This window comes from Pseudopipra pipra, chromosome 6, assembly GCF_036250125.1.
Source record: "Pseudopipra pipra isolate bDixPip1 chromosome 6, bDixPip1.hap1, whole genome shotgun sequence".
Lineage (NCBI taxonomy): Eukaryota > Metazoa > Chordata > Aves > Passeriformes > Pipridae > Pseudopipra > Pseudopipra pipra.
The window spans coordinates 58,155,278-58,178,750 of record NC_087554.1 but is presented as its reverse complement, the minus strand read 5'-3'; the positions used below and the strand labels follow the sequence as shown (position 1 = coordinate 58,178,750).

General features: G+C 44.5%; 2 protein-coding genes across 3 annotated transcripts in view; both read left to right on the top strand.

Moving 5' to 3' along the window:
- MTHFD1 (methylenetetrahydrofolate dehydrogenase, cyclohydrolase and formyltetrahydrofolate synthetase 1) overlaps nucleotides 1-16,260 on the top strand; it is a 41,757-nt gene extending 25,497 nt beyond the window's left edge. For both annotated transcript variants that reach the window (XM_064659383.1, XM_064659382.1), the window contains exons 16-28: nucleotides 855-957; nucleotides 2,121-2,197; nucleotides 3,139-3,279; nucleotides 6,151-6,219; nucleotides 6,775-6,886; nucleotides 7,082-7,221; nucleotides 7,662-7,703; nucleotides 8,713-8,813; nucleotides 9,728-9,905; nucleotides 10,145-10,252; nucleotides 10,939-11,091; nucleotides 15,037-15,145; nucleotides 15,321-16,260. In XM_064659383.1, the coding sequence (XP_064515453.1) occupies nucleotides 855-957; nucleotides 2,121-2,197; nucleotides 3,139-3,279; nucleotides 6,151-6,219; nucleotides 6,775-6,886; nucleotides 7,082-7,221; nucleotides 7,662-7,703; nucleotides 8,713-8,813; nucleotides 9,728-9,905; nucleotides 10,145-10,252; nucleotides 10,939-11,091; nucleotides 15,037-15,126 (1,314 nt within the window). In that variant the 3' untranslated portion in view covers nucleotides 15,127-15,145; nucleotides 15,321-16,260. The remainder of the gene's footprint in view (nucleotides 1-854; nucleotides 958-2,120; nucleotides 2,198-3,138; nucleotides 3,280-6,150; nucleotides 6,220-6,774; nucleotides 6,887-7,081; nucleotides 7,222-7,661; nucleotides 7,704-8,712; nucleotides 8,814-9,727; nucleotides 9,906-10,144; nucleotides 10,253-10,938; nucleotides 11,092-15,036; nucleotides 15,146-15,320) is intronic.
- A 4,972-nt stretch (nucleotides 16,261-21,232) lies between these two features.
- Nucleotides 21,233-23,110, top strand: AKAP5 (A-kinase anchoring protein 5). Its single transcript, XM_064660066.1, has one exon. The coding sequence runs from the start codon at nucleotides 21,233-21,235 to the stop codon at nucleotides 23,108-23,110; it is 1,878 nt and encodes a 625-aa protein (XP_064516136.1).
- Nucleotides 23,111-23,473: the final 363 nt, after the last annotated feature.

Below are 23,473 nucleotides of genomic sequence, written 5' to 3'. Positions count from 1 at the left end.
GTGTTCCTGACAGACTGCTGAGGGAACTCTACCCTGACCACTCTTCTGGTTATTAAATGTCAAGATGTGACAGGGTGCTAATACTCCAGAAAGATGATATCTTTATTGTTGTTTATTTCTTTTTCTAAATTGTATACTTGAAGGGGAAGAGAACAGACTTTTTTCTTCCCTGCTGTTCTTCAGGGGGAAAATACGACTTGACTGTCTAGTTAATTAAAACAACCTTGCTCGTTCATAAATCAACTGAATCGTTTTCCCCATTCCTAAGCTCGCGCTTGTATCAGGCTTCTTCAGATAATTCTTCTCTCAATTAAGCAACTTGGCAAACTGCCCATCCTCTCAGTATGTTCAAGATCGGCTTTCTGGGATGCTGACAGCCTTGTGACTGAATTGTTTAATTCTTCCTTTGTGCTGCTTAACCAGCATGCTGAAAGCAGTGGCTTTAAACACGTACGGCTGTGTGCAGTGACCCCAGGCAAACTAATGAGAAATGGATGTAAGCATGTGAGACTAATGACGAGAACAAGGCGTGTAAGGAGCTGCAGAGCTCTCTCTCTTACTCTTTCTGTAGGTGCCTCGCACAAAGCTTGGTGACAACCTGCCCTAATGGGCTGTATTGTCTGCCTTGCCCTTTACGAGCTGGCCAGCAGCAAGCTCTGCTTCCAGGTGCATCCTGATATGGATCATCTTACATTGCTGTGGAGTCTGGGAGAAGGGACATCAAAAAGGCAGCCCTTCCTTATTTCTGAATATGCAGATGCTGCTGCCAAAGCTTCATTGCTGCAGTAAAAGGTTCATTTATGTGAATTTTTTCACCACACCCTTTTTCTTTTATTTGTCCTTTCTTCCCGCAGAAACTGGGCATTAACAAAACTGATCCCACAACTTTGACAAAGGAAGAAATAAATGCATTTGTGAGATTGGACATTGACCCGGGCACCATAACATGGCAAAGAGGTACAAGATACATTAAATGAAAGAATTGTTAAAAAACAAAACCATGTGTCAAAGGAGACATTTGCAAGTACAGCTGAAATTGTGTTTCCTGGAAAAATAGGAAAGAAGACAGGACTGGCCTCTGGGATAGATGCCTGAAGCTGGGATCCCATTTCTAAAGGGTCTGACACAGGGGTTTGAATCTGCAGTGAATTCACAAAGATTAAGACTTTGCTAATTGGTGCGAGTTTGTGTTTCTGGATTTGTCAGTCATTGAGCGACTTGAATTTGGCAGCTGTAGCCAACAGTCTTTTTACCTGACTGCTCTGTGAGAAAGGAGAGGGTTCTGGTCAGGGATTAAACTCAGTTTTAATCTACCCACTTGCTCTGTTGGGAACTGACAGCAAATGAAGGACAGATTTTTAAAAGGATTTTAAAATACCTGAAGGTGACATCAATCTCTGGTCTGGCAGATTTAATATTTCACTAGCAAAAGAAATTTCAAAATGGACTTTTTTTCTTGAGCTAGACTCCAAGAGTATTGCTTTTTCTTCTTTTTATTAAAATACAGTGTGAAATGTATTATCCAAAATTTACTTCATAACCTGTAATGAGGCTAAAGTAGTTTGCCTCATGGGACATACTTTACAAAATACTTAGAATATTCCAAGCAGATAGTAAGACACAGCAAATTTAAGCCGCTGCTTGATAGTTTGTGTTTCCAAGGCAATTTGAGTTAATGGAGCTACGTGAAACAATTCTCACTAAATGGTAGTGTCTGACTGTTTTATCACTTAACTTATAAAATGATAATTTTATTTCCCTTTGGCTGTAGTAGTTTCCTGAATTCGCACTGACTAATGATGGTGAAAAATCAATTTGAATAATACTAACAGCTCTGCTCTTCAGAGGAGCTTTGGTCTTGTGGTTAGTGCACACAAAGGGATTTAGACTCCCTCTGGATGCAGTGGCAGGGTCTGATGTGTCTCTGGCTGTCTTAACTTCATTGCTGTTCAGTTTTGGGGAGGAATCATGTTGAGAAGCATTTGCCACTCTTCAGGAGAGGATGGTATCTCAAACTGCTGTCCTCTCTTCATGGATGAACTGGCTGAGTGTTTCTCACAGGGCATAGATGTGACTTATGACTTGCAATGTGATATCTTATCTCTCTGCATTTCTTGCAGTACTGGATACAAATGACAGGTTCCTTAGGAAAATCACTATTGGACAGTCTCCAACAGAGAAAGGCTTCTCACGAACGGTAATTGCTCCCTTTCCTTGCATAAGTACTTTGAAAAATGTGTTCCTGAGGCAACTTTCTGTAAGTTTAGATATTTTCATCTTTTACCAGTATCTTGTTAAAGAGAAAGCAGAAAGTCCTTTAAACCAAGCAGTTAAATTTGCTATCAGTGCATATTTTATTGTCTGTTCCCTCCTTTCTTGTTCTCTCATGAATATTGGTTTCCCAAACTGGGATGACTGCGGCCTTTCTAAAGATGACACATGGCAATGGCTCATCTTCACCACTGCAGATGCTTTGGGTGGGGTGTATCTGGCCAAAACTAGACTAGCTTGTCTAGATTCACTGTATAATCAATAGAGTAAAATAGACAATTGAGCTGTGACTCCCCTCATCCTTACTTACAGTTGCTTAAGTAACTGTCAAATTAATAGTTCAAATGAATTGTGCTCAGAAAAGCCTCTTTCTATTGACTTGAAATGTCCTTAGGGTGCTTAGCTTCCCTAAGATGGAGCTGTCTGCATTATGTCGGATGAATTATATCCTTCATTTCCTATAGAATCTGGGGGTTTTGTTCGGATTTTTTGTCATTTACTGTATTGTTTAGTGATAATCAGATGAGTTACTAAGCTCAGCCTTCAAAAATATAATTGTTAGTAGTGTTAAGTGTTCTTACATGAATCACTAATGTGTGTCCCAGGAGAGACACATAATATCAACGGAAGAAATAGGTTTTACTTAATTTTGCAGTAAAAAGATCCAGTTTAAAACAGTCAAATTAAATTAATTGTGTTCTGAGAGCAATGCTTTGGATTTCTTGTATATTTGTATATCGGGGGGGGTATTTTTGTCTCTTTTTTGTTAAGATGGTGATGATTGGCCTCGTATCAAGAATTTACCGGAGGTAAGAATTGCTGCTGGGGAATCTTGATGAGTTCACATTCTTTATTCATCTCTTGCAGGCTCAGTTTGACATCACTGTAAGCAGTGAAATCATGGCAGTCCTAGCGCTGGCTGATGGGCTGGATGATATGAAAAAGCGATTCGGCAGAATGGTCGTAGCCTCCAGCAAGAAAGGACAACCAGTTACAGCAGATGACCTTGTAAGAGTCATGCAGTTATTAACTGCTTCTTCCTACTGCTTCTGAAAGTCTTTGGATTGAAAAGCAGAAAGATGGTTCTGTGCAGAAAAGATCTTAACTTATAGAAGATCAAAGATGAAATCTCAGTCCCTGCAGTTAATGAAAGTTTTTTGCTTCAGTGTGGCTACCACCTTGTCCAGAGAGTGTGTGTGAGGGTCCTGTGTGATGTCCTGTGATGTGCTGTGTGTCAGGTTGAAGCTGGCACCATGGGAATTACTGGGGAAATACGTGGTGGCTTCTACGTAAAAAGCACGTTTATAAATCGGAAGAACTCAAAATGCGTCCTGCTGGCCATCCTGTTTCTCAGGCTCCCTGGAGTGAGGAAGACATTGAGCAGGAACAAAGCCTCGTGCAAACTTAATTACAAGACGGTGAAATACCTTGTTCTGGGAGGCTGTGAATGCTGTAAAAGCCAAAGCCTTTGCAAAAAAGTGTGTTCTCCATAGGGCAGCCTTTGATGAGGGACATAAATCCTTTATTTCCATTGCACGAAACACCAAATGTCCCAGCACTGGTGATGCCTGTTACCAGTGTGTAAAGCAGTCCTAGGCAGCAGTTGCAAGCTGCAGCACTGTCTTGCAGCTGCCCGTACAATAATTATAGTACAGTTCTTGGCATGTTTGTGGAGCATGTCCACCAGCACTTTCCCGAATGGTGCTTCACCGTGGTTTCAGGGGAATGCCCTGTGCCTCAGACACTTCTTCCAATGAACATTTTGAAGACGGCAACCCTGTTTGGAGAAGGGAAGGGGGTTTGAGTCCTCTGTGTGAACTGTACCCTGCCATTTGACCCCAAGACAGAGAACAGGCTCAGGACTGTTGGACTGATCAATAGATACAGTATTAGTGCTTAGAGCTCTCCTGTATAGCAGATACTTCACAGCCTGCTTTGCAAGAGACAAGGGTATTACAAATTTGCATGATGTGGTGTTAATGAGGTTTGTGCTGCATTTTCTGAATGAACATTTCCAGTGAGAGAGAAGAATCCAGAGGGTGGGTATCCTGACTTGTGCTTCCAGCAAGGTGGACACAGCACTAAGGCTTACCCAGCTCTTACTATCTTGCTGTGGGATTTTTGTTTTCTTGTGTTTTAAGGGTTTTTGTTTCTTTATTTTACTTCCTCCCAGGATAAAGCTAAGAAACAGCAGATTTGTGGCCTGACTCTGGTCTTGCAGGAAAAGGGCTAGGCTGGGAACCATTTATCTGTAAATCCCTATGTGATACATTTGTTGGGAATGAGGGAGGGCATGTGCCAAAGTTCTGTAGGCAGCTTTGAGATTTTAATTCCTACACCTAGCATGCTGCCAGTTTAACCTTAAATACCTGAGTTCAACCCTTTTTCTGGAAAACAGGAGTCTCCTACTGCCCATCAGCAGTGGAGGCAGATGGTGCATTGGGGTGGGAGTTGATTTGAGTTTTCTGTAGAATCCAGTGATAGAAGTTTTTCATCTCAGGATTTTTTTTTTTTTTACTCTTTTTTTTTTTTAATCTAACTATGTTTAATTTTTGTCCATTTAAACTGCAGAATGGGGGTGGTATCAGACCTGTCCAACAGGTTCTCTTGTGTGTTATATGTTTGCACTGATGGCAGCCAGTGGCTCCTGTCGTTAGGGCCGTGTTAAGTACTCCTTATGCAAGCAGAAATGTGGTGATTGCAGAGACCAGCCTGGGTCCTTCTGCTGTGATAAAACCAATGTCATGAGTGTGCTACCAGGAAGTGCAAAAAAATCTGGGAAGAAGCGTGGAATCGAAAACTGACAACAGGTTTTTAGAGATGGGATGCATTGAAGTGCTGCTGAGTGACACAGGCCTGAAATGTCGCCATGGAAATCTTGCTCTGTAGTTTTCATTATTCTGGAGATGACTGAAGTTTAAAGCTTATCCATTAAATGTTAAATAAGCTTTCATGTGGCAAGATTGAAACTAATGAAACAAAGCACGGAATGTCTTATAAAAAAATAATCTTTCCTGTAATTGAGTGCTGCAATCCACTTGAAATTGAAAGGAAAGAAAAAGAGATCATGGTTCAAGGTTTTCAACACTGCTGTGAACGTTTGGCTCAGGACTTGCAACAGCAATTTTAGTTACTTTTGCAAGTGCTGGGTAACAGCTGGTTTGATTTCCACTGGACTGTGTCAGTCACAAAGGTGACCACACCCTCATTTTTGTCTTCTCAAAGCATATGGGGATGAAATCATAATCTCTCACTGGAATCAGAGTTCATCAGGGTACGTGGCTGCACCTCAGAGGAAACCTGGGCTCCAGTATTTGCTTTTTGTGTCTGCCTGGTTGCTCTCATGAGCACAAAGGTTCACTTTAAAAGTTATTTTTGCACAGGAGACTTGAGCAGAATGTAGCAGCCTGTTATGACATTTTAAGGCCAGTTTGTAGAGCTGAGGAGCTGAGTTGCTAAAAAGAAGAAGGAAAAAAGTCCAAGACAAATCTGCCTTCAAAACCCAAGAACATTGCTTTGTGCCACTGAATGGGCTACAGTAAACCATATGTACTGAAAAGTTACTCTCTCACTGGTCTTATTTACTAACCTTGCCATAGCATTGAAACAGCAGTTAATTGTTCTTTATGCCTTTGCTACAAAGGGATGGCCCAGCAAGGTCACAGCCAAGAGGCTGCCCCCACCAGAAATCACAGATCCTCTTACAGGAATGTAAAGGTCGTTCTCCTGCCTTGCCCTGACTAGAGGTTGTTCTGTGTAGAGCAACTGCTGGTTCTGGTCCTGAAAGCCCACCAGGACAAAAGCAGAACCTTGACACAACATAGGAACAGTCTCAAGGTCTCGGTACACGTGGAAACTGATTGTCCTTTTTTATTTTAGGGAGTGACTGGAGCTCTGGCTGTCTTGATGAAAGACGCTATTAAGCCAAACCTCATGCAGACTCTAGAGGTGAGCACAGATGATTTGCTGTAAGTGCATTCTCAGAGCCAAGAAACAACTGTTTTATTTCATTCATCACAATCAGCGTGGGCCTACTTAGCTTAGAGTTGGAGGTTTACTGTGGTTTCCTGTCTAAGGCTCAGGGCTAGGGGGGAAGGCTGGCTTCCTTCTGCCTTTGGCATGTGGGATGACCCTGAGGAAATGCACTAAACTTTGCTGTGTCTTTGTTCTGTTGTCTTTAATGTCAGGAAGTGCTTGGGGAATTTAAATGGTGTGGATGAAGGAGAATGACAAAGATTGTAAATTCAAAGTTGCTGGGATTTAACCATCCTTTTCCTAAGCGGATTAATACCTCCACTTGTGCAGATTATAATAATCCTGTTTGCCCTGTAGTCCTTATTGCTGATAACAAATGTCTGATCAGAAGGCTTTAGGATCTGTTTTCTAAAAATGTTTTTCTTTACCTTCAGGTACCTCAGTACTTAGCTCCTGAGATGCTGGAGATTTGTGAAATTGTACTCTGATTTTTCTCTTTCTCTCTCTCCCACATCCCGCCTTTTCTAGGGAACACCAGTGTTTGTTCATGCTGGACCTTTTGCCAATATTGCACATGGGAATTCCTCTGTGTTGGCAGACAAAATAGCACTGAAGCTTGTGGGTAAAGACGGTTTTGTTGGTAAGTGCAAGGAGTGTGGGGTATTTTCTTTGCCATTTGTTTGTTTTGGAGGGAGGGATCCGCCTTCTTTTATCATGAGTGTCTTAGGGCTTTTTTTTTTTATCTTGGAAGAAGCTTCTGATTTATGTAATCGGAGCATGATTTTTCCACCCAGCAACCTTTCACAAGCTTCTTTTCTTTTATTTCCTATTCCAGTTACAGAAGCAGGATTTGGTGCAGACATAGGCATGGAGAAATTCTTTGATATTAAGTGCCGCTACTCTGGTCTCCGGCCTCACGTGGTGGTGTTGGTTGCTACTGTCCGAGCTCTGAAAATGCATGGAGGAGGGCCTACAGTAAGGACTGGGGAAGGTTTTCCATAGACCTGAGGGGCCGTTCCTGTTGTTCTGATCCAGTCACTTAAAGCCCCGTAGAGTTTGATCCACTTGAAATTGTCTTGAGATTCAAGTTGTAAAAGGAATCAATGTGTTTCTGTTGCTTGTCAGTGGCTTCACTGCAGTATATTACAGGTTCATACCTGCTTGTTTTGTTTGCCTGTGTGCTGGGGCACTTGTGAAAGTCCCAGAGTCAGTCATCTATTTTATCTGGAGTGCATCCCGCAGTCTTTTATTCTTCCATTTATTTTTTTCTTACAAAAAAAAAAAAAGATCAGCATAGAGTAGAATGTTGTATCTTGATGCCACTTAATATGAATCAATCATATGAATTCATGACATGATAGATATCATGGATGAAAATCTTATGGGACTCCATTTTTTTTCCTTTTTTTCCCCAGGTCACTGCTGGGGTACCTTTACCAAAGGAATACACAGAAGAGGTAATCTCAAGGTGTTGTGACAGTTGACCAGCTAATTGTGGTCATGACATCAAGATGTCATGCAATGCATGCCTGGGTTATTAGTGTGTTGTTTCTTTAGCTGCCATGGAAATGCTTCCTCATACAAGCTGTAATTTTATGGGTTTTTTTAATGATGTTACTTTGGCTCTGCTCTTTCAAATGTTTATTACACTTGATCTAGCCAGTGCTCAGAGCCTTTTTGTTTCTCCTTAACTCATGCAATTGTCTGTGTGCTCCATTTTTCATAGTAATATCTACTCTGTGTCCCCAGCCTTCTCAATATGGAGTAATTGCTTGGCTGAAACACTGTCTGAAAATATTCAGAGTACCTCTCTAATTATGCTCTGTAGTTTTTTTGGTTTTATCCCTGCCACCTTTGCAAGCAAGAGAGGAAAGTGAACTAAAGTCTCACCTTCTGTCTTTGTGCTTTTAATGGTTGTGTACACTTGGATAATTGGTCTGGCTCTCTTTACATTGCTGCAGCTTTTACTGGTGGAGGTTCTGCATGGATTATTCTTTCATAGGAAGGGATGAAATGTCTGAATTTCCAGGAATAGTCTCTGATGCTGCAAAATGTAAATACATGTAAACTGAAAGCTGTTGCCACAGACTTCAAAAGGGTGTAATGAAATTCACTGCTGGTGATATTTAATACATAAAGAGGAATGTGTCAGAGAGGAGACTGAGGCTTTACTGTGGGGAGTTAATGGGAACAGGTATTAACTTACTAAGAATAACAAAAAGTGGTTTCTCTTACCTTGGCTTGACAGCTGAAACCAGTGATTATTAGAAGTAGTAATTCTTTTTCCTGTCTCTATCAGGAGCATGCAGTGGTCTGGACTGTTCAGAAAGCACCACTGGGTACTTGCCTTTGTGGTTTCATTCCTATTTTGACGTTTTTACCATTAGCCGTGGATGTAGTGGATTTTGAATAAAAGTTCCACTGCCCCTGATAAAACAGACTTCCTGCTTGCTGTCTTCTTTACAGAACCTTCAGCTGTTGGCAAATGGCTGCAGTAATCTAAACAAGCAAATCCAAAATGCACGGCTGTTTGGTGTCCCAGTAGTTGTGGCTGTCAATGCTTTCAAGTAAGTGAGCTGGGACTTGGAAGTGAGGCATGGGTATAAAATTGTGGCATTTTGTATGTTATGTTTAGCACAAACTCCTGTTTTCAGTTCTGTTGATGTATTGTTTGCAGCATCTTGCATTGTTGGAAGATACTGAATAAGTGGGGGAGGAGCTCTGCTTAGTCATTTCAAATGTATTCCTTTACTTTGAATTAGCCTAGGATTTTATGGCTAGTATCTGCCATCACTTACACCCTGACTGGCCAAATTATTATGGATAGATGTGCCTGTGACTGTGGAATCTAAGCTCATAATAGGTGGTGAGGTGCCTGTGTTGTTGACCACACTGTGTTCAGTGATTGGCTGTGTGGAATAATTGTGCCCTACTAAGGAGCATTTTGGGCTCTGCACGTTGAACTGCACAGGAAGTAAAACCTCTGTGTGGTCATTTTACAAGAGCAGAAGGCCTTTGAGCTGGGGTGCTAAAGCTGATGCCAGCTGAAGGGAAGTAGCCAGCAAAGGTTCTTCACGTGAAGTAAATGCATATTGCCCGATCTGGAGGAATGTTGGCTTTTAGCTTGTTGTGTGCCCATGATACAGCACACCTGAGCATCTCTAAATCTGCAGTACTAACACCTTTTTGAGTTTGCTTGTGAAAACTGGAGAGCAGAACAGAAATGGCAGAAGGTCTGGAATGCTGCTCTGTCAGAAGTCATGGATCTCTGCATGTAGTTCCAGAGCTGCTTGTTGCTGTGTGTTCCTCCGTGGAGTAGCCTCCTTCACCAAGGTAGAGAAGACTGTGATGGATAGCCCATGAGCAGCTGCCTGATGGCAGGGTTCTGTGATTTCTTTGGACAGGTTTTGGATCTTGTCAGGAACAGTTAATCTACTGTGTGTGCATTCTGGTACAAACATGCAGATTTTTCTCCTTACAGGACGGATACAAAGGCTGAACTGGCCCTTGTAGTACAGAAGGCGAAGGAGGCAGGAGCATTCGATGCTGTAGAGTGCACTCACTGGGCAGAGGGAGGGAAAGGAGCGCTGGCACTGGCCCGAGCTGTTCAGAGAGCATCCCAGGCACCCAGCAACTTCAGGTTCCTCTATAACCTGGAGGTAGGAACTTGCAGTATTACAGAGAGTTAGTTCTTGTTGTGTTGACGAACCAGTGAAATATTGAAACCTGTGAAAACCCTCAAATTACTGTACAGCTTTGTTCTACAGCAAGTGGGATAAAGTCTGACGTCTGCAGTTGGGCACTGCACAACACATATAAGGGGTGTGAAGCTGCTGTGATGCTGCTGGTCTTTGTAGTTTGGCCACACTGACTTGCCTGTTTTTTTTTTTTTTCCTAGCTCCCTGTTGTAGATAAGATCAGGCTTATTGCCCAGCAGGTCTATGGGGCAAGAGACATTGAGCTACTTCCAGAAGCACAGGAGAAAGTCGCCATCTACACTAAGCAAGTGAGTTTTCCACATCATCTGATAGCAGTGGTGCTTTCTGGTTGCTGTGTTGCTTTTCTCTAGCATGACATCCTTGTGGTTTTACCTGCTTCTGCATTGTTGAAGGTCTGTGAAGAGAAGACAGTGTGTGAACTGGCCATTTGCTGGTTACAGGGTGTTCAAATAATTTTGCTTTTGCAGTTCATTTACTACTGCCTTATATAGTTTCTTGCTTTCATGCTTCTTGTATGTTCCTTTACAAGCCTATCAAAACCCCATAGGAATGTAATTGCCACTTCCTCATGACCTGCAATTATATTGACCAAACATTTCTAATTAACTGACCTCAGCTGAACAAACTCTGAGCTGTTTAATGTTTTGGGAAGAGAGTAGAAAGTATGTTGGCTATTGAGGTTGTATATCTAACACTTCTATAGTGTTTTCCTCACTGGATATGCTGGGGACCATAGTGGTTCTTTATTTACTACTTAGTGGGGGACACAGACTTTGACAGAGAAGGAATGGGAATGCAGAATGGTCAGTGGATCTGACAGGCTGTGGGTGAAGCAGTTGGTGAGGAGTGAAATGTCCTGATAAAATGTCTGATGTCTGCAGAGAATGGCAGAATAGAGCAATTACATTTGGGTACAGGAAAAGTTACTGGTTTTTTCACACTAATTTCTCTTCTTTTCTCTCTCTTTTCCCAGGGATTTGGAAACCTGCCAATCTGCATGGCTAAAACTCACTTATCGTTGTCTCATGACCCTGAACAAAAAGGAGCACCTACGGGTTTTGTTCTGCCGATCCGAGACATTCGGGCCAGTGTTGGAGCTGGATTCCTGTATCCACTGGTGGGAACGGTATGTGACTGGGGGAACCCTCAGCTGGGGTGAGGGGAAAAAACTTGATTCCAGTAATCAGTTACTCTTAAGTATCTTAAATTAGGAGAGTCCTTTTCACTTATAGTTGGTGTTTTAGCAGTCCGGTGTATTAGATGCCTTAAGTTTTTTCCCCTGGTGTATCCCTCAGGTCCCACATCTCTCTCTTCATATATTTTGAGAAGAGAATGAACTCTGTAGTTAGTGAATTCTAGGAACAGCATCTGGCAGAGGGCATGGGAAAAATCCTTGGCCCACCTGATTGCCACTGGACTTTGCATTCTTGATGAAAGCACTTTGCAGTACTGCAGGTGAGCTCTGCGTGCACCTGTGGATCAGGGTAGAACAAGGCAACTCCTCCAAAGCCTTCAAAGCAAACAGCTTTGGATGAGACACCTCCAAAGAGAAGCTGACCTGTGCTATTAATCATTTATCAGGCTCTCCTCCCATTTGGTTCTCATGGTTTTGCTGACCATCTGTTTGCTGTTCAGCATGAATTCCAACAATTCGTTTCACTGTGCCCTTGAGTTTTTAGTTTCTGTTCTTTGACGTGATTGGCATAATGTCAGCTGAGAGGGGAGACAGTAGCAACAATGGAAACAGGATCCTGGAACAGCTTTGATACAGCAGAAAGAGGAGCCACCTGCAAAATGAACTCAAGTTCAGGTTTGCATCCATAGACAAAAAACATTAGGATGAAAGGATCTGCTGGAAATCTTACCTGGGGAATCTGTTCTGGCAGATGTTAAGTAACTAATGAGAGTATTTTAGGGGATGAGGCAGTTGGAGCAAGCAGCTCTGCCTTTTTGTTGTTTTTTGGGCCTGAAGCTTCTTCTGAAGTCCTAATGGCAACATATTTATTATAATAGACTTTCAAAAGCATTAGGGGTGCATGACTCAGATGATGAAATTTGCTGATTTAAGAGTTGGAGCCGCTCTTCCTTTAAATGCTTGCTAGAGCTAAATATTGGGTACCTTTTCTTTTAATTCCTTAATAATGGTAGGTAAGGGTTTCCAGATTACCCAACATAAATACAATAACCTCATCCTGATGGAAGTCTGTCTCATCCATATTCTAAAGACTAATGTGTGTTTTGGGATAGAATGAAAGATAACATGCCTTTTACTGTTATAAATGGCATTTTTTGCAAGCCAAGATTTAATCCAAACAATGATTTATTTTTATTATTTATTGCATAAGCATTGGAGAAGGAAAGGGTAGACTGCATTAATGAGCTACACAAGAGAGAGATGTTTTTAGACAACATTTTGGCTCTTTTTCTGATGTCTTCAGTTTCTATGGAGTTGGACTTTTTCCTTTCTGCTCCTTTCCCAGTTTCCTAATGTTTTCTTGGCTATGGTGAATCTTTTCTTGCTTGGTAAATCATGGTGTTAATTCTGCTAGAGTTAACGGTAGGTCTTCTGGTTAGGAATATGATCACTCTTCTGTGGTGTCTACAAACCCAGGGAATGGATGTCCTCTCGAGAAGCAATCCAGAGCATTTTGAATCAGATCACTATTTTAAACCCATTCAGCAGGGGATGTGTTAGCCTCAGAGTAAATTTTTGGCAGCAGCCATTGAACTGAGAGCTGAAAATGCAACAAATATGTAGCTCTGTGCAGAAGCTTTTGGGGTAAATATGAGGTGAAGTTAATCACCAGTGTGTGCATACTCTTGTTATCTGAAGTCATCACAAAGGATGTCATATTTTATTTTTTTCTCAGGTTCTGAGTTTTTGGTTTTTCCCTTTCTGGCTCAGAGTTGAAACTATTGTCCTTCAATGAAATACTTTGAGATTTTAAAGTAAATGTAATTTCAAAGGTTATCTAGATTTGAAGTGAAAATAAAAGAAATCATTGGACTCAGATTTGTTGGGCTTTTTTTCTGGAGCTGCTGCTGAATTGAAGTCAAATCTTCTATTCAACTATTTTTTTAGTTTCTAAATGGCAATTTTTTGGAAGTTACACAAAAGCAATAAATAATACATGTTTAGTTGGTATTAGTTTTATTTGCAATCTTGCAAGGGGTTTGATGATAGTCATGTGGGCTAATTTTTCATGTAAGTAAATAGTGTGAATTCTTTTTGAGCACATGTGGTATTAAAGGGGATGAGGATAATGGAGGAGAAGTTCATTAGTTCAGCTTTGAAAATAACTGAGTGCATTAAGCATTGTAGATACTTGTACAGAAAATTAGTAGCCTGGATGGAAATTACTCTGTACTGCATGAAAATCTGGGGTTTAAGCAGACTGCCTTTAAGTAAGCAGAGTAGCCACTGTGGATGAAAAGAAAGGAGGAAAAATTGACTGTTCATTTCAAAATAGAAAGTGCAAGAAATGGCAAAGTCAGGCACATCTACAGCACCTCCTACTCTGTTGAATGTCACTCTCTCAGCTCATGCTGTGGCCCTCTGAATCTCTAGGTGGAGAACTGCAAAGCTCCATGACTCTTCAGTGATACTTAAATAAATAGGAAATTTCTTGCTCTGCATGACCAGATACTGGCAGGTGAGAACAGGAAAACCCCTCTGGGCACTTTGAACCTCTTAACACCTTCCTGAGAGGTTCTTGAGGGCAAAATATTCATACAGCTAAGCACAAAAATGAGGATTGAGGGTCCTCTCCGTGGCCCCCCTGGTCTCTATCTGGGAAGGCAGTAGCTCTGACAAAAAGCAGGTGCAGCCCTAGAATTCATTAGAAAGAGGAGACCTGAAGTGAGTTTTGCCTCTGCATAAGCTGTGAAAGACCTGCAGTGGTGCTGGACCTGTGGGACTGGAGTTAGCAATTGTCAACAGCTTAGGAAAATGGGCTGGAACTCCAAAAGCTCCCCAGACAGTTTTGAGAACAGCAGAAAAAGCCTCACCAGCAGAGCTTTGCCTCCTTTGCTGCTTAGCTTATGATCAAAAGGAAGATGGGGAGGTAATTTGATTAGCGTGCAAAATACTTGCTCAGGGAGAAAATACCAGGTTGCCAAAGAGATCTTTAATCTAATGGAGACAGGCATAACAATACTGACTGTGAAAGCTGAGGCTGGGTGATGCAGATAGAAAATGAGACCTTTCAAGGTCTCCCTTTTTTATTACAGCAGTTAATGACCACTGACACAAACTACCAAACATGGGCACAAGTTGTCCACTTTTGTAGAGCATCCATGTCTAGCCTGTGTGTGCTGCTGGGCTAAATGCTGAGTTAGGGAAGGGGAAATGTTCTCAGCTGCATGAATAAATCAGGCCAAGTGTAGTTCCTGCCAGCCTTGCATTCTGCATCCCTGAAACTGGGTGCTCGGCAGTGGGACAAGCGAAGAGGACTGGCCTGAGGCAGGCCTAGTGCTGGCAGCTGCTCTGTGAGCTCTGCCGCTGCACAGCCCTCCTGAAAATGTTCCAGTCAGGAGAACGGACCTCTTCATCTCCTCTTAAGCTTTATCCCAGTTTAGAAAAAACAAAACAAACCCCAAACTGATTCAACTCTCAACAGTAATTATTCCTAATTATTTCACACTTCTAGTTCTAGACTCTTTAAGAGTTGTAATCAAGTCAGACTTTACAGTCGGCAAAGTTGTATTAAAACATGTGTCCTCACTTTGGTACCCAGAAAACTGCCACAAGTAATTATCTCACCACAGCGAAGTCCATGAACGCTCCTCTAACAGTGACCTGGTCAGCTGATTATCAAAGTACTTTGCCAAATCTTGGGCTCAGTCACTGGCAGCTGCAGAAACCAAACTGAATCCTCATCATAAAAAGGAAAAACCTCAGATCTATCTACTTATCCAGGAGTTCCTGGTTCTCACAGTGTGCTTCAAAAGGGTCCATGACCAGCATCCTGCTGGTCTGTTCATGTGCAAGGCTGTTGCCATCGTAGTCTTCAGTATCTTGGGCACAAAATGATACTGCTGCCATTTTAACATTCTCTCTCTTCTTGTCCAGATGAGCACTATGCCAGGACTTCCTACAAGACCCTGTTTCTATGATATAGACTTGGACCCAGTGTCAGGAGGAGTAAATGGGCTCTTCTGAAAGGAATAATTAACCAAAGGTAGGTGCCTTCTTGAAGGCTTTCAATATTTGGGCTTTATTTCTCATCTTGAGATAATGGAGTTAAGCCAATCCCATATTATGCCATATGTCTCCAAATGACATTTGATTATAATTCAGCCTGAAAGTTGCCTGCAGTAGTATATAATAGTAATTAAATTTATTTTTGTTTTTAGCTCCCAGAAGAACACCTGATGAATCATGTAAATGGAACTTGTGCCCTGATCTTTTTTTTTAAGTCAGAACAAGATATGACTGAGAATGTAGTGAAAGAACTGACTGGAAGGAGGAGTGCTGAAGAATCGACTACTAGCTTTTAATCTGTAATAATTTTTGTACTGCTGCATTCCAAGCGAGTCCACACTGAGCATATAAACAACACTTCCTCTACAGACCTCCCGCTTCTAAATTGTAGCTGAAGCAGAATACAGAAGCTTGGGTTTAGTGACCTCTTTTGATTCAGTGACATGATTTTAATAATTAAAAATCCTAAAGCTGGAGCTCTTTGAAACAGTCTTGAGACTTAATTGTCTTAACCATAGGGGTTTTGTAGCATATATTATCTTTGAAAGCCTTGTACACTGCCGTTTCCCATTTGCCATCCTGAGTTCTCTGTTCCACTTCTCGCACTGAGGGGGAAACCGCTGTGCTCTGAAACTGCGCCAGTGTCATTTAAAAGAGGGAGCAGGGAGGAATCCCCTTCGCTCCTCATCTCTCTCCAGAAGTGCTTGCCCTGCCTTCTGCTATGAATCATTCCTGCAGGCACCTGAGCCGCGTCAGATTTCCCTGTTAGAAAGCCCAGCTGTGACTACTATATTTTACTGCTAATGGAATGAAACCTGAACATCAGAGGTGAAGGGACTGGATCTCTGGCCCATAACTGTGGCTGTACCAACTGTGTCTTTTGCCTCATTTTATACTCAACAATAAGTGCAGTTACACCACTGACAAGCCTTTTTTCCAAAGGTACCTTTTTGGTGAAGAGAGACAATGCAAATAGTGATCAAGTGAGTGGTAGCAGGTTTTGTCCACAGGCCAAAAATCATTTTGTAACATGAAGATAGTGTTGCTACTGATTTTTTTAAACTAATACGAATAAACTGGCAAATACTTCAACTTTTTGGGTTTTAATGTATGCATTGAGATTACTGAATTAGAACTTATTTCTGTGATTAACTGCACAGAAGCAGCAATGCTTGTATTGACAAGTAGGAGTGATTATTGCAGTAATAAGTTGCCTGCAATGCACCAGGGGGTGTGTGTGCATTTAATCTGGTTTCCTTCCCTAGATGATGTATGTCATCTGTAGGAAATAAACTACCTGAATTATTTGGTGAATTTGATGTACTTGCAGCTGACTGCAGAATATCTGAATTAAAACTTGTGAGGCCCATCTGCTTGTATCAGAACTGAATCTAAAAGCATTCTGATTTTGGTGAGAACTGGGAGGATCAGGATGTAGGTGTGCACCAATGCAGGGGAGCATCTGTAGTACACAGATATTGTGTGTGTGTGTATGGAGAGAGAGATTATATCTCTTCAGTTATTCAGGAGGAGAGAATAATTATACAAAAGTTACCTGGTTGTGACACAGGCAGACAGAACAGTTTAAATAGTCGTAACAGCATTTGAGATGCATTCACAGCCTTCTAAAATCTTCCTTTTGATAGTGTTCAGCTGAGGATTTATTGGCAGCCAGGTCTGCAGAGCACACTCGGGGCCCTTGCAGGGGGTTGAAAGGGCTGTTCCCCCATGGCTGCCCCAGCCCCCTGCCTGGGTGACGGGGCCTCTTCACCTGCAGCTCCTCGGCCGAGCCTTCCCTTCCAAGCAGGTTGCCAGAGTGGATGCTGCCAAGTCTGCTGTCAGTTCCTACATTTAATCTTCCCTGCTACACTGCTTTTCTGCAAGTGCTCTGTGTTCCACCTTCATTTTATGCTTATGAAAGATGGGATAAGTGCAAATTTATGCGAAGATTAGCCTCATTTTAGTTTAGCATGAGATCACAGCCATGTGCTTGAGAGAGATGGTTCAAGAGGTTGCTAGTCCACCTCCTGCAGTGAGGCACAGCCCCGGATCAGGCAGGAGCTGTTTGAGGGTTGGCTATGCACAGCAGGACTGGTGGCAACAAGGCATGAGGGCCAAAAAATAGCCCCGAGGGCAAAAAAATCGCCCTGAGCGTTTCCAGAGGGGAATGTTTTCTAACCTGCACTTTCAATCCCTTGGGATGTGATCTCTCCTCTCCTAGGTCTTGGTCTTGCAGAGATGATACATAAATAGGTTGGTTTTTTAACTCTCTCCTTTGCAGCTAAGCATGCCAGCTAGGTCTTGTCCTTTCAAATAGGACACAGAGGACACTTAATTTTTTCTAACTAAATACTGGAAGGTTGTCTTCTCCTCCTGTTGCCTAGAGAAAAAACTAATTATGTACGAATTTGTTCTCTGTGGACTATTTGTGGGCCCAGAGCCCTTAGTTGGTGTTATGACCATCCATCCCCCGAGCTGTGCTGTAATGAGAGTCCTGCATCACGTCATGAAGAAGTAACACAGATTTATTTTCTGGAGTAGTGCAAGGGGCAAAAGGGGAGATTGTTGCTTGGTTGGCTTGTTGCACGTCACCAGCACTTGTAGGCCCAGAAAGAAAACTGGCTCCAGCTGGGTCAGGAACTTTTTCTGACCAGATCCCAGGCTTGCTGCAGACCCTTTTATTTATTTCCCTTGGACCACAGCCTGTGGTGTCACCATCTGCCCCTAGAGCATCAGGAATAATTGAATTCCATGTGAAGTGTTCCCAAAATGGAGTTGATGGGAGCTCGCCTCCATCACACCACCCCTGAGGCAGTGCACACATTCCCCATCCTCACATTATCCACCCTCCTTCCTGCTGCATCCTCCCCTCCCTCCTGCCTCCGACTGCAAGGAGGGAAAAGCTCCTCACGCTGAGGGGCCTCGCTTGGCTTTAATGCAGAAGTGGATTGTAATTAGAACCCACCGCCCACGCTGGGGGAGAAGCCGTTTCCAAATGAAGTTTATTATCCTGAGTGAATGCAAGCAAACACATCTCACAGGGGAGCTTTTAAAAAGGCAATTCCTCATGATGCTTAATGCACTTTTCTGCCCTCCTGGCTGACATTTCAGCCCATTGAACCCATTTTGTGCCTTTTTTTTCCCGTGAAGAAGCCAAAGAGGGGGGAGGCCATGTGTGTTTTTCTAAGCCTGGCCTACACTGGAAGCCACTTGCAGGTTGAAAGTGCTGCTTTGCCCAGTTGCTTATGTGCAAACACGCTGTGAAGCAGTTAATGTCTGCAAAACCTCTGTGGGCGTCAGTCAGCTCCCCGTGGAGATGAATGGGGACGTTCAGGCATCTCAACTATAGTTTCCTGTAGTTCATCAGCTGCACTTGGTAGTCCTTTCTCCAGAGGCTCTCCCATCAATCATAACAGCTGGAGACATGATTTTTTTAAAGTCAGATCTCAGCTGCTTTGGACAGAAAAAAAGCTTATATGAAGGAGGCACTTCCTCTGGTATTCTGGGCAGGGAGTAGTTTAAAGCCAAGAGCTGGCTGTCCTTACCTCTACCTCCGAAGGTGTAGCTCCTGCAGCACCCCCAGCAGTCTGTACTAAAAGCTGTGTGGGTTTCAGGTGGGACCCAAAAAACAACTGCCAAGAGCAAGACCCCCTGCCCTCCTTCCCACACCGCCAGGCAAACGCCAGTGGTCCCTCCTCCCTGCGTGGTGTACACCCGTCTCCCTTCCCGTGCATTGGGATCTACAAAACACAGCTCGATTCCTAGGAAGACCTTTGCCCCGAGTTGTATTCGTGGTTTTCGTGTCTGCTGCCGCTGTGCGCAGCCTGGGAGGGGACGAAAGGTTACTCTGCCAGCGGGAGAGGGATGCTGCCTTTCCAGAAGGGAAGGATGCCGCCCGCCAGAAGAGCGGTGCTATCCCGCTACAGGGAGGGACGCTCACAAGGAAGGGATGCTGATCGGCAAACAGGGAGAGATGCTCTCCCATAGGAGGAAGGAGGCTCCGAGCAGGTGCCGGCGGAGCGGGGCCGGGGCGGGGGGCGGGCCGGGGGCTGGCGGTGAGGGGCGGGGGGCTGCCGGCAGCGCCCTCCCCGCCGGCCCGGGGGGCGCGGCTGCGGCGGAGGCGGCGGCGGCGGCGGCAGCGCAGCCGCGCGGAGCGGAGCCGGGATGGGCCGGGATGGGCCGGGATGCAGGTGAGGGCGCGGGGGGCGCGGGGGTGGCACCGCCTCGGGGGGACCCGCGGGGGCGGCGACACGCGTGGGGTTCCCGGGCCGCCGCTGCGGGCGCTGCCCGAGGAGCCCCCCCGTGCCCATCCCTTCGGAGGGGTCCGGCTTTGAGGGTTCCCCTTGCCCAGGGCGAGGGAGCGGCGGTGCCGAGCGGCTCCTGCTCCGCACCCGCGAACGCCCCCAAAACTTCCCGGGCGCGGGGGCGGCGGAGCCGGGCTGCGCTCGGGGCACCGGGAGCTGCGGGTGCGCGCTCGCACGGCTCTGACAGCTCCGCTCGTTCTCCCTTAAAATATTGTAATTAAAATAATAGTAATAATAATTATAATAATTGTAAAACCCCAAATGTGCTGCGGGGGAAGCGCGCCCCGGAGCCTCCCTTAAATCACCTTACTCCCGAAAAGCAGAGTGCAGAATGCCGTGAAAAGCCCTGCCCGGAGCCCCCGAGCCCATTCTGCAGAAGTTGTTTGCGGTAACACATTTTTGCATCTTTCCATCCCAAAACGGTTTGATGATGTTTCGAGGCAGCGGGTTTTTTTCCTTTTTTTTTTTTTTTTTTTTAATTTTTTTCCCCTTTTTCTTTATCTTTTTTTTTTTCAGGGGTGACACACATCTTACAACATCACCTCTTTGATGAGCACACGCGGTGTTAATTGAGGTTGCTATGGGAGGCATGCACGTAGTATAAATAAGCTCCCTTCTTGCCATGTGATTTGGCTTTTGTATTCCACAAGCCTCCTTTTTGTATTCTCTGTTTTTGCATATTGTCATATGGTGCATTAAAGATAAAAATATCTGCTGTCTCAGGGTGTAATTTCCCTAGCTGGAACTATGAGTGCATATGGAGCAGTGGGGAAAAGATTTAGCAAACCATAGGAAAAATATATATGTGTGTGCATGTGTAATATGTATTCACCATAATATGGGAAGTTATATAAAAAAAGTCCCCTTTTACCACATAAAATAGCAAAGTAGTACTTTCTGTGGTGGAACATCACTGGGTTGACATCTTGTGGCCTAATTTTGTCTTCGGATATTGATGCCAATTAGTGGAAATAAACTGCTATAGTGCATTCAGTCTGCCTCCCAAAATGAAATATTTAGAGAAAAAAAAGTTTTCAATATTTTTTTTTTAATTGCTCTACAGGTCTTATCATTTGTTTGTTGTGTTCCAGGTAAAAGATGAAGCCTCGGTCACGCTTCACAGCAAACTTCATGTAACCTCTGAGGGGAACTGAAGCAGAAAGCAAAGCCAAGGCAACGCAGCATCTGACCTTGTCACTGGGTGGCAGAAAACAGCCACTGGTTCCACTGGTGCTTCAATCAAGCTCCCTTGTGCAATGTGGAATCGCAGAGAGCTCACAAAGTACAAGTTCTTTCCAGGTCCGTGGGGTGAATAAAAATTGTTAACTCTTAGCTTGATTTGTCATCCTTTGGGGGAAAAAAGAAAGTATGTCAGACTGGCCATGATATAGTCGCTGCTGTTAGACCAAGCACAACTTAGAGTGGCTTTATTCCGGAGATGAGAGTGACTGTGGCCAGCAAAGCCAAGGAGAAGCCTGTTCAACACCACGTCTGCCCAGGATTCCTTGGAGAGGTGATCAAGTGAGTAATAAGACAAAGTGGGAGTTATAAAGCAGATGCGACTGCTCCAGCAGAACTTCTTTTCACTGCCACATCCGCTTGTTACAAAGCAACTAATGTTATTTGGAGAACTATTTGAGGAAAAAATGCACTTTGAGCATCTCTGCAGTTCTTGTGTCTGAGGCATCGATCAAGAAAATCGCTACTACAACGCAGACAAAGGAGGAGTGAATGTGGTGAGGGCAGCTAAGGAAATTCAAATGGAGAACCCAAAGGAGGTAGAGACTCCCAGCACAGGGGCAACGTGCTCCCCGCCAGAGGAACAAGCAGAAAAACCCTCCATGCTCTGTTTTAAGAAGCGGAAGAAGCCCTGTAAGAAGGGGCTGACTGTGAAGGATGCGCGTGAAGGAGCCTCAGAGGAGAAAAGCCAATGTGTCAGTGCCGACCAAGGGGAGGCAAAAGTTTCCAGTCCATCACAGTCCTCCAAAGGAGCCTGGGCAGCCATCAAAAACCTTGCGAGGCCTCGGAGAAGGCAGAAATCTGCCTCACGGAAGAAGGTGCCCTCCGATTCCCAAGTGCAGCTGGAGGTGGATGCTGAGGAGAGCTGTGCACAAGACCTCCCGAAGAAACGGGAGAGCTCTGGGGTGAAGATGCCCTGCGTGCGGTTCTCCAGAAGCAAGAAAAAACCCAGCCCCTCGGAAGCAGTGGAGGAGTCGGACGGCAGTGTTCAAGCAAACGAAGTGGTGGGTGTTTTGAACAAAGCCAGTGAAGAGACAGAGAATTTGGCCCCGACGGACAAATCTGAATCCTTCAGCCCAGTCTCTGCAGAGGAGGGCCAGGCTGCAGTGAAAGAGGACCAGGTTACAGTGAAGGAGGACCAGGCTGCAGTGAAAGATGATGAGGCTGAAGTGAAGGAGAACCAGGCTGAAGTGAAGGAGGACCAGGCTGCAGTGAAAGATGATGAGGCTGAAGTGAAGGAGAACCAGGCTGAAGTGAAGGAGAAGCAGGCTGCAGTGAAAGAGGACCAAGCTGCAGTGAAAGAGGACCAGGCTGCAGTGAAAGAGGACCAGGCTGAAGTGAAGGAGGACCAGGCTGCAGTGAAGAAAGACCAGGATACAGTGAAGGAGAAGCAGGCTACAGTGAAGAAGGATCAGGATACAGTGAAAGAGGACCAGGATATAGTGAAAGAGGACCAGGCTGCAGTGAAAGAAGACCAGGCTGCAATGAAGGAGGACCAGGCTGCAGTGAAGGAGGACCAGGCTGCAGTGAAGGAGGACCAGGCTGCAGTGAAGGAGGACCAGGCTGCAGTGAAGGAGGACCAGGATACAGTGAAAGAGGACCAGGATACAGCAAAGGAAAGTGAGAACTCTGTCGAGAAGAGTGCGCCCTTGACAGAGCCCACACCTGACACAGAGGAATGTACAGAGTGCACCATTCAGTTGGAGACAACTGATTCAGAGACAGTTCATGAAATAGCCCAGGACAAACTACAGGAAGGGAGCCTACCCCAAACCACAGATGATGTGGAGAGCAGGGAAGCTCCCAAAGCACCTGTTTCCAAGGATCAACCCAACAGTGCCCCTGAAACCACCGAGCTGCAGGAAATCCCCAATATCTGCACAGAGCTGCCTGAAGGGGATGAATCAGAGAAGAGCATAAATCTTCCCAAGGAGTGCAAAGCTGAGGAGACTGTATCAGAGTTCAGCGAGTCAGCATCCAGAGACAACAGAGCGAGTGTGCAGGAATGCTCCAGCCATCAGGTGACATCAGAGGCAAACATAGGCACCGGCATCGGTGTCGGCATCGTCATCACCATCACTGAAGCTGAGGACTCTGACAACACCGACTCTGACCAGGCCTACGAGCCGTCCCCAGTTCTGCACCAAAATAAGCAAAAAGGGAATAAAAAATCCAACCGGAATGCTGATGTTGGTAAAAAAGAGGGCCCTGAGGCTGGTGGCGGTCCCCAGGCAGAGGACAAAGGTCTGGGCGACCAGGGGCACAGAACTGGGGAGCAGTACGAATTGCTCCTCATAGAAACTGCCTCTTCCCTCGTGAAGGCGGCCATTCAGTCATCCATAGAGCAGCTGGTCAATGAAATGGCCCTGGAACAGAATAAACACAACAGCTTTCTGTGATGGCAGCTTTGCCCCCAAGAGGAAGAGCAGAGGGAGTGATTTAAAGCTCCATTTGGCCTGGGGGGGTGTGTGGAGAGCTCAGAGGGCTCCCAGGGCCAAGGTGTAGTTAATTCTGCATGCCCATTCAGTTGTGTGTCTATGTGAAATGGCTCCTGGGATGTGGGCAGACCCTGCTACATACACTGTGTCCCCTGGGGCCTCAGATAACACCATTGACTGCAGCTGCAAAAAATGAAGGTGTTACAGTGACTGTATTTTCATTTATTGGCATATTTATGTCAAGGCTGCATTTCTGCCACCACCCATGCCAGGTTCCCCCACTGTTCATGCTGTAGATCTGTATATATCATGCGTTTAAAGAAA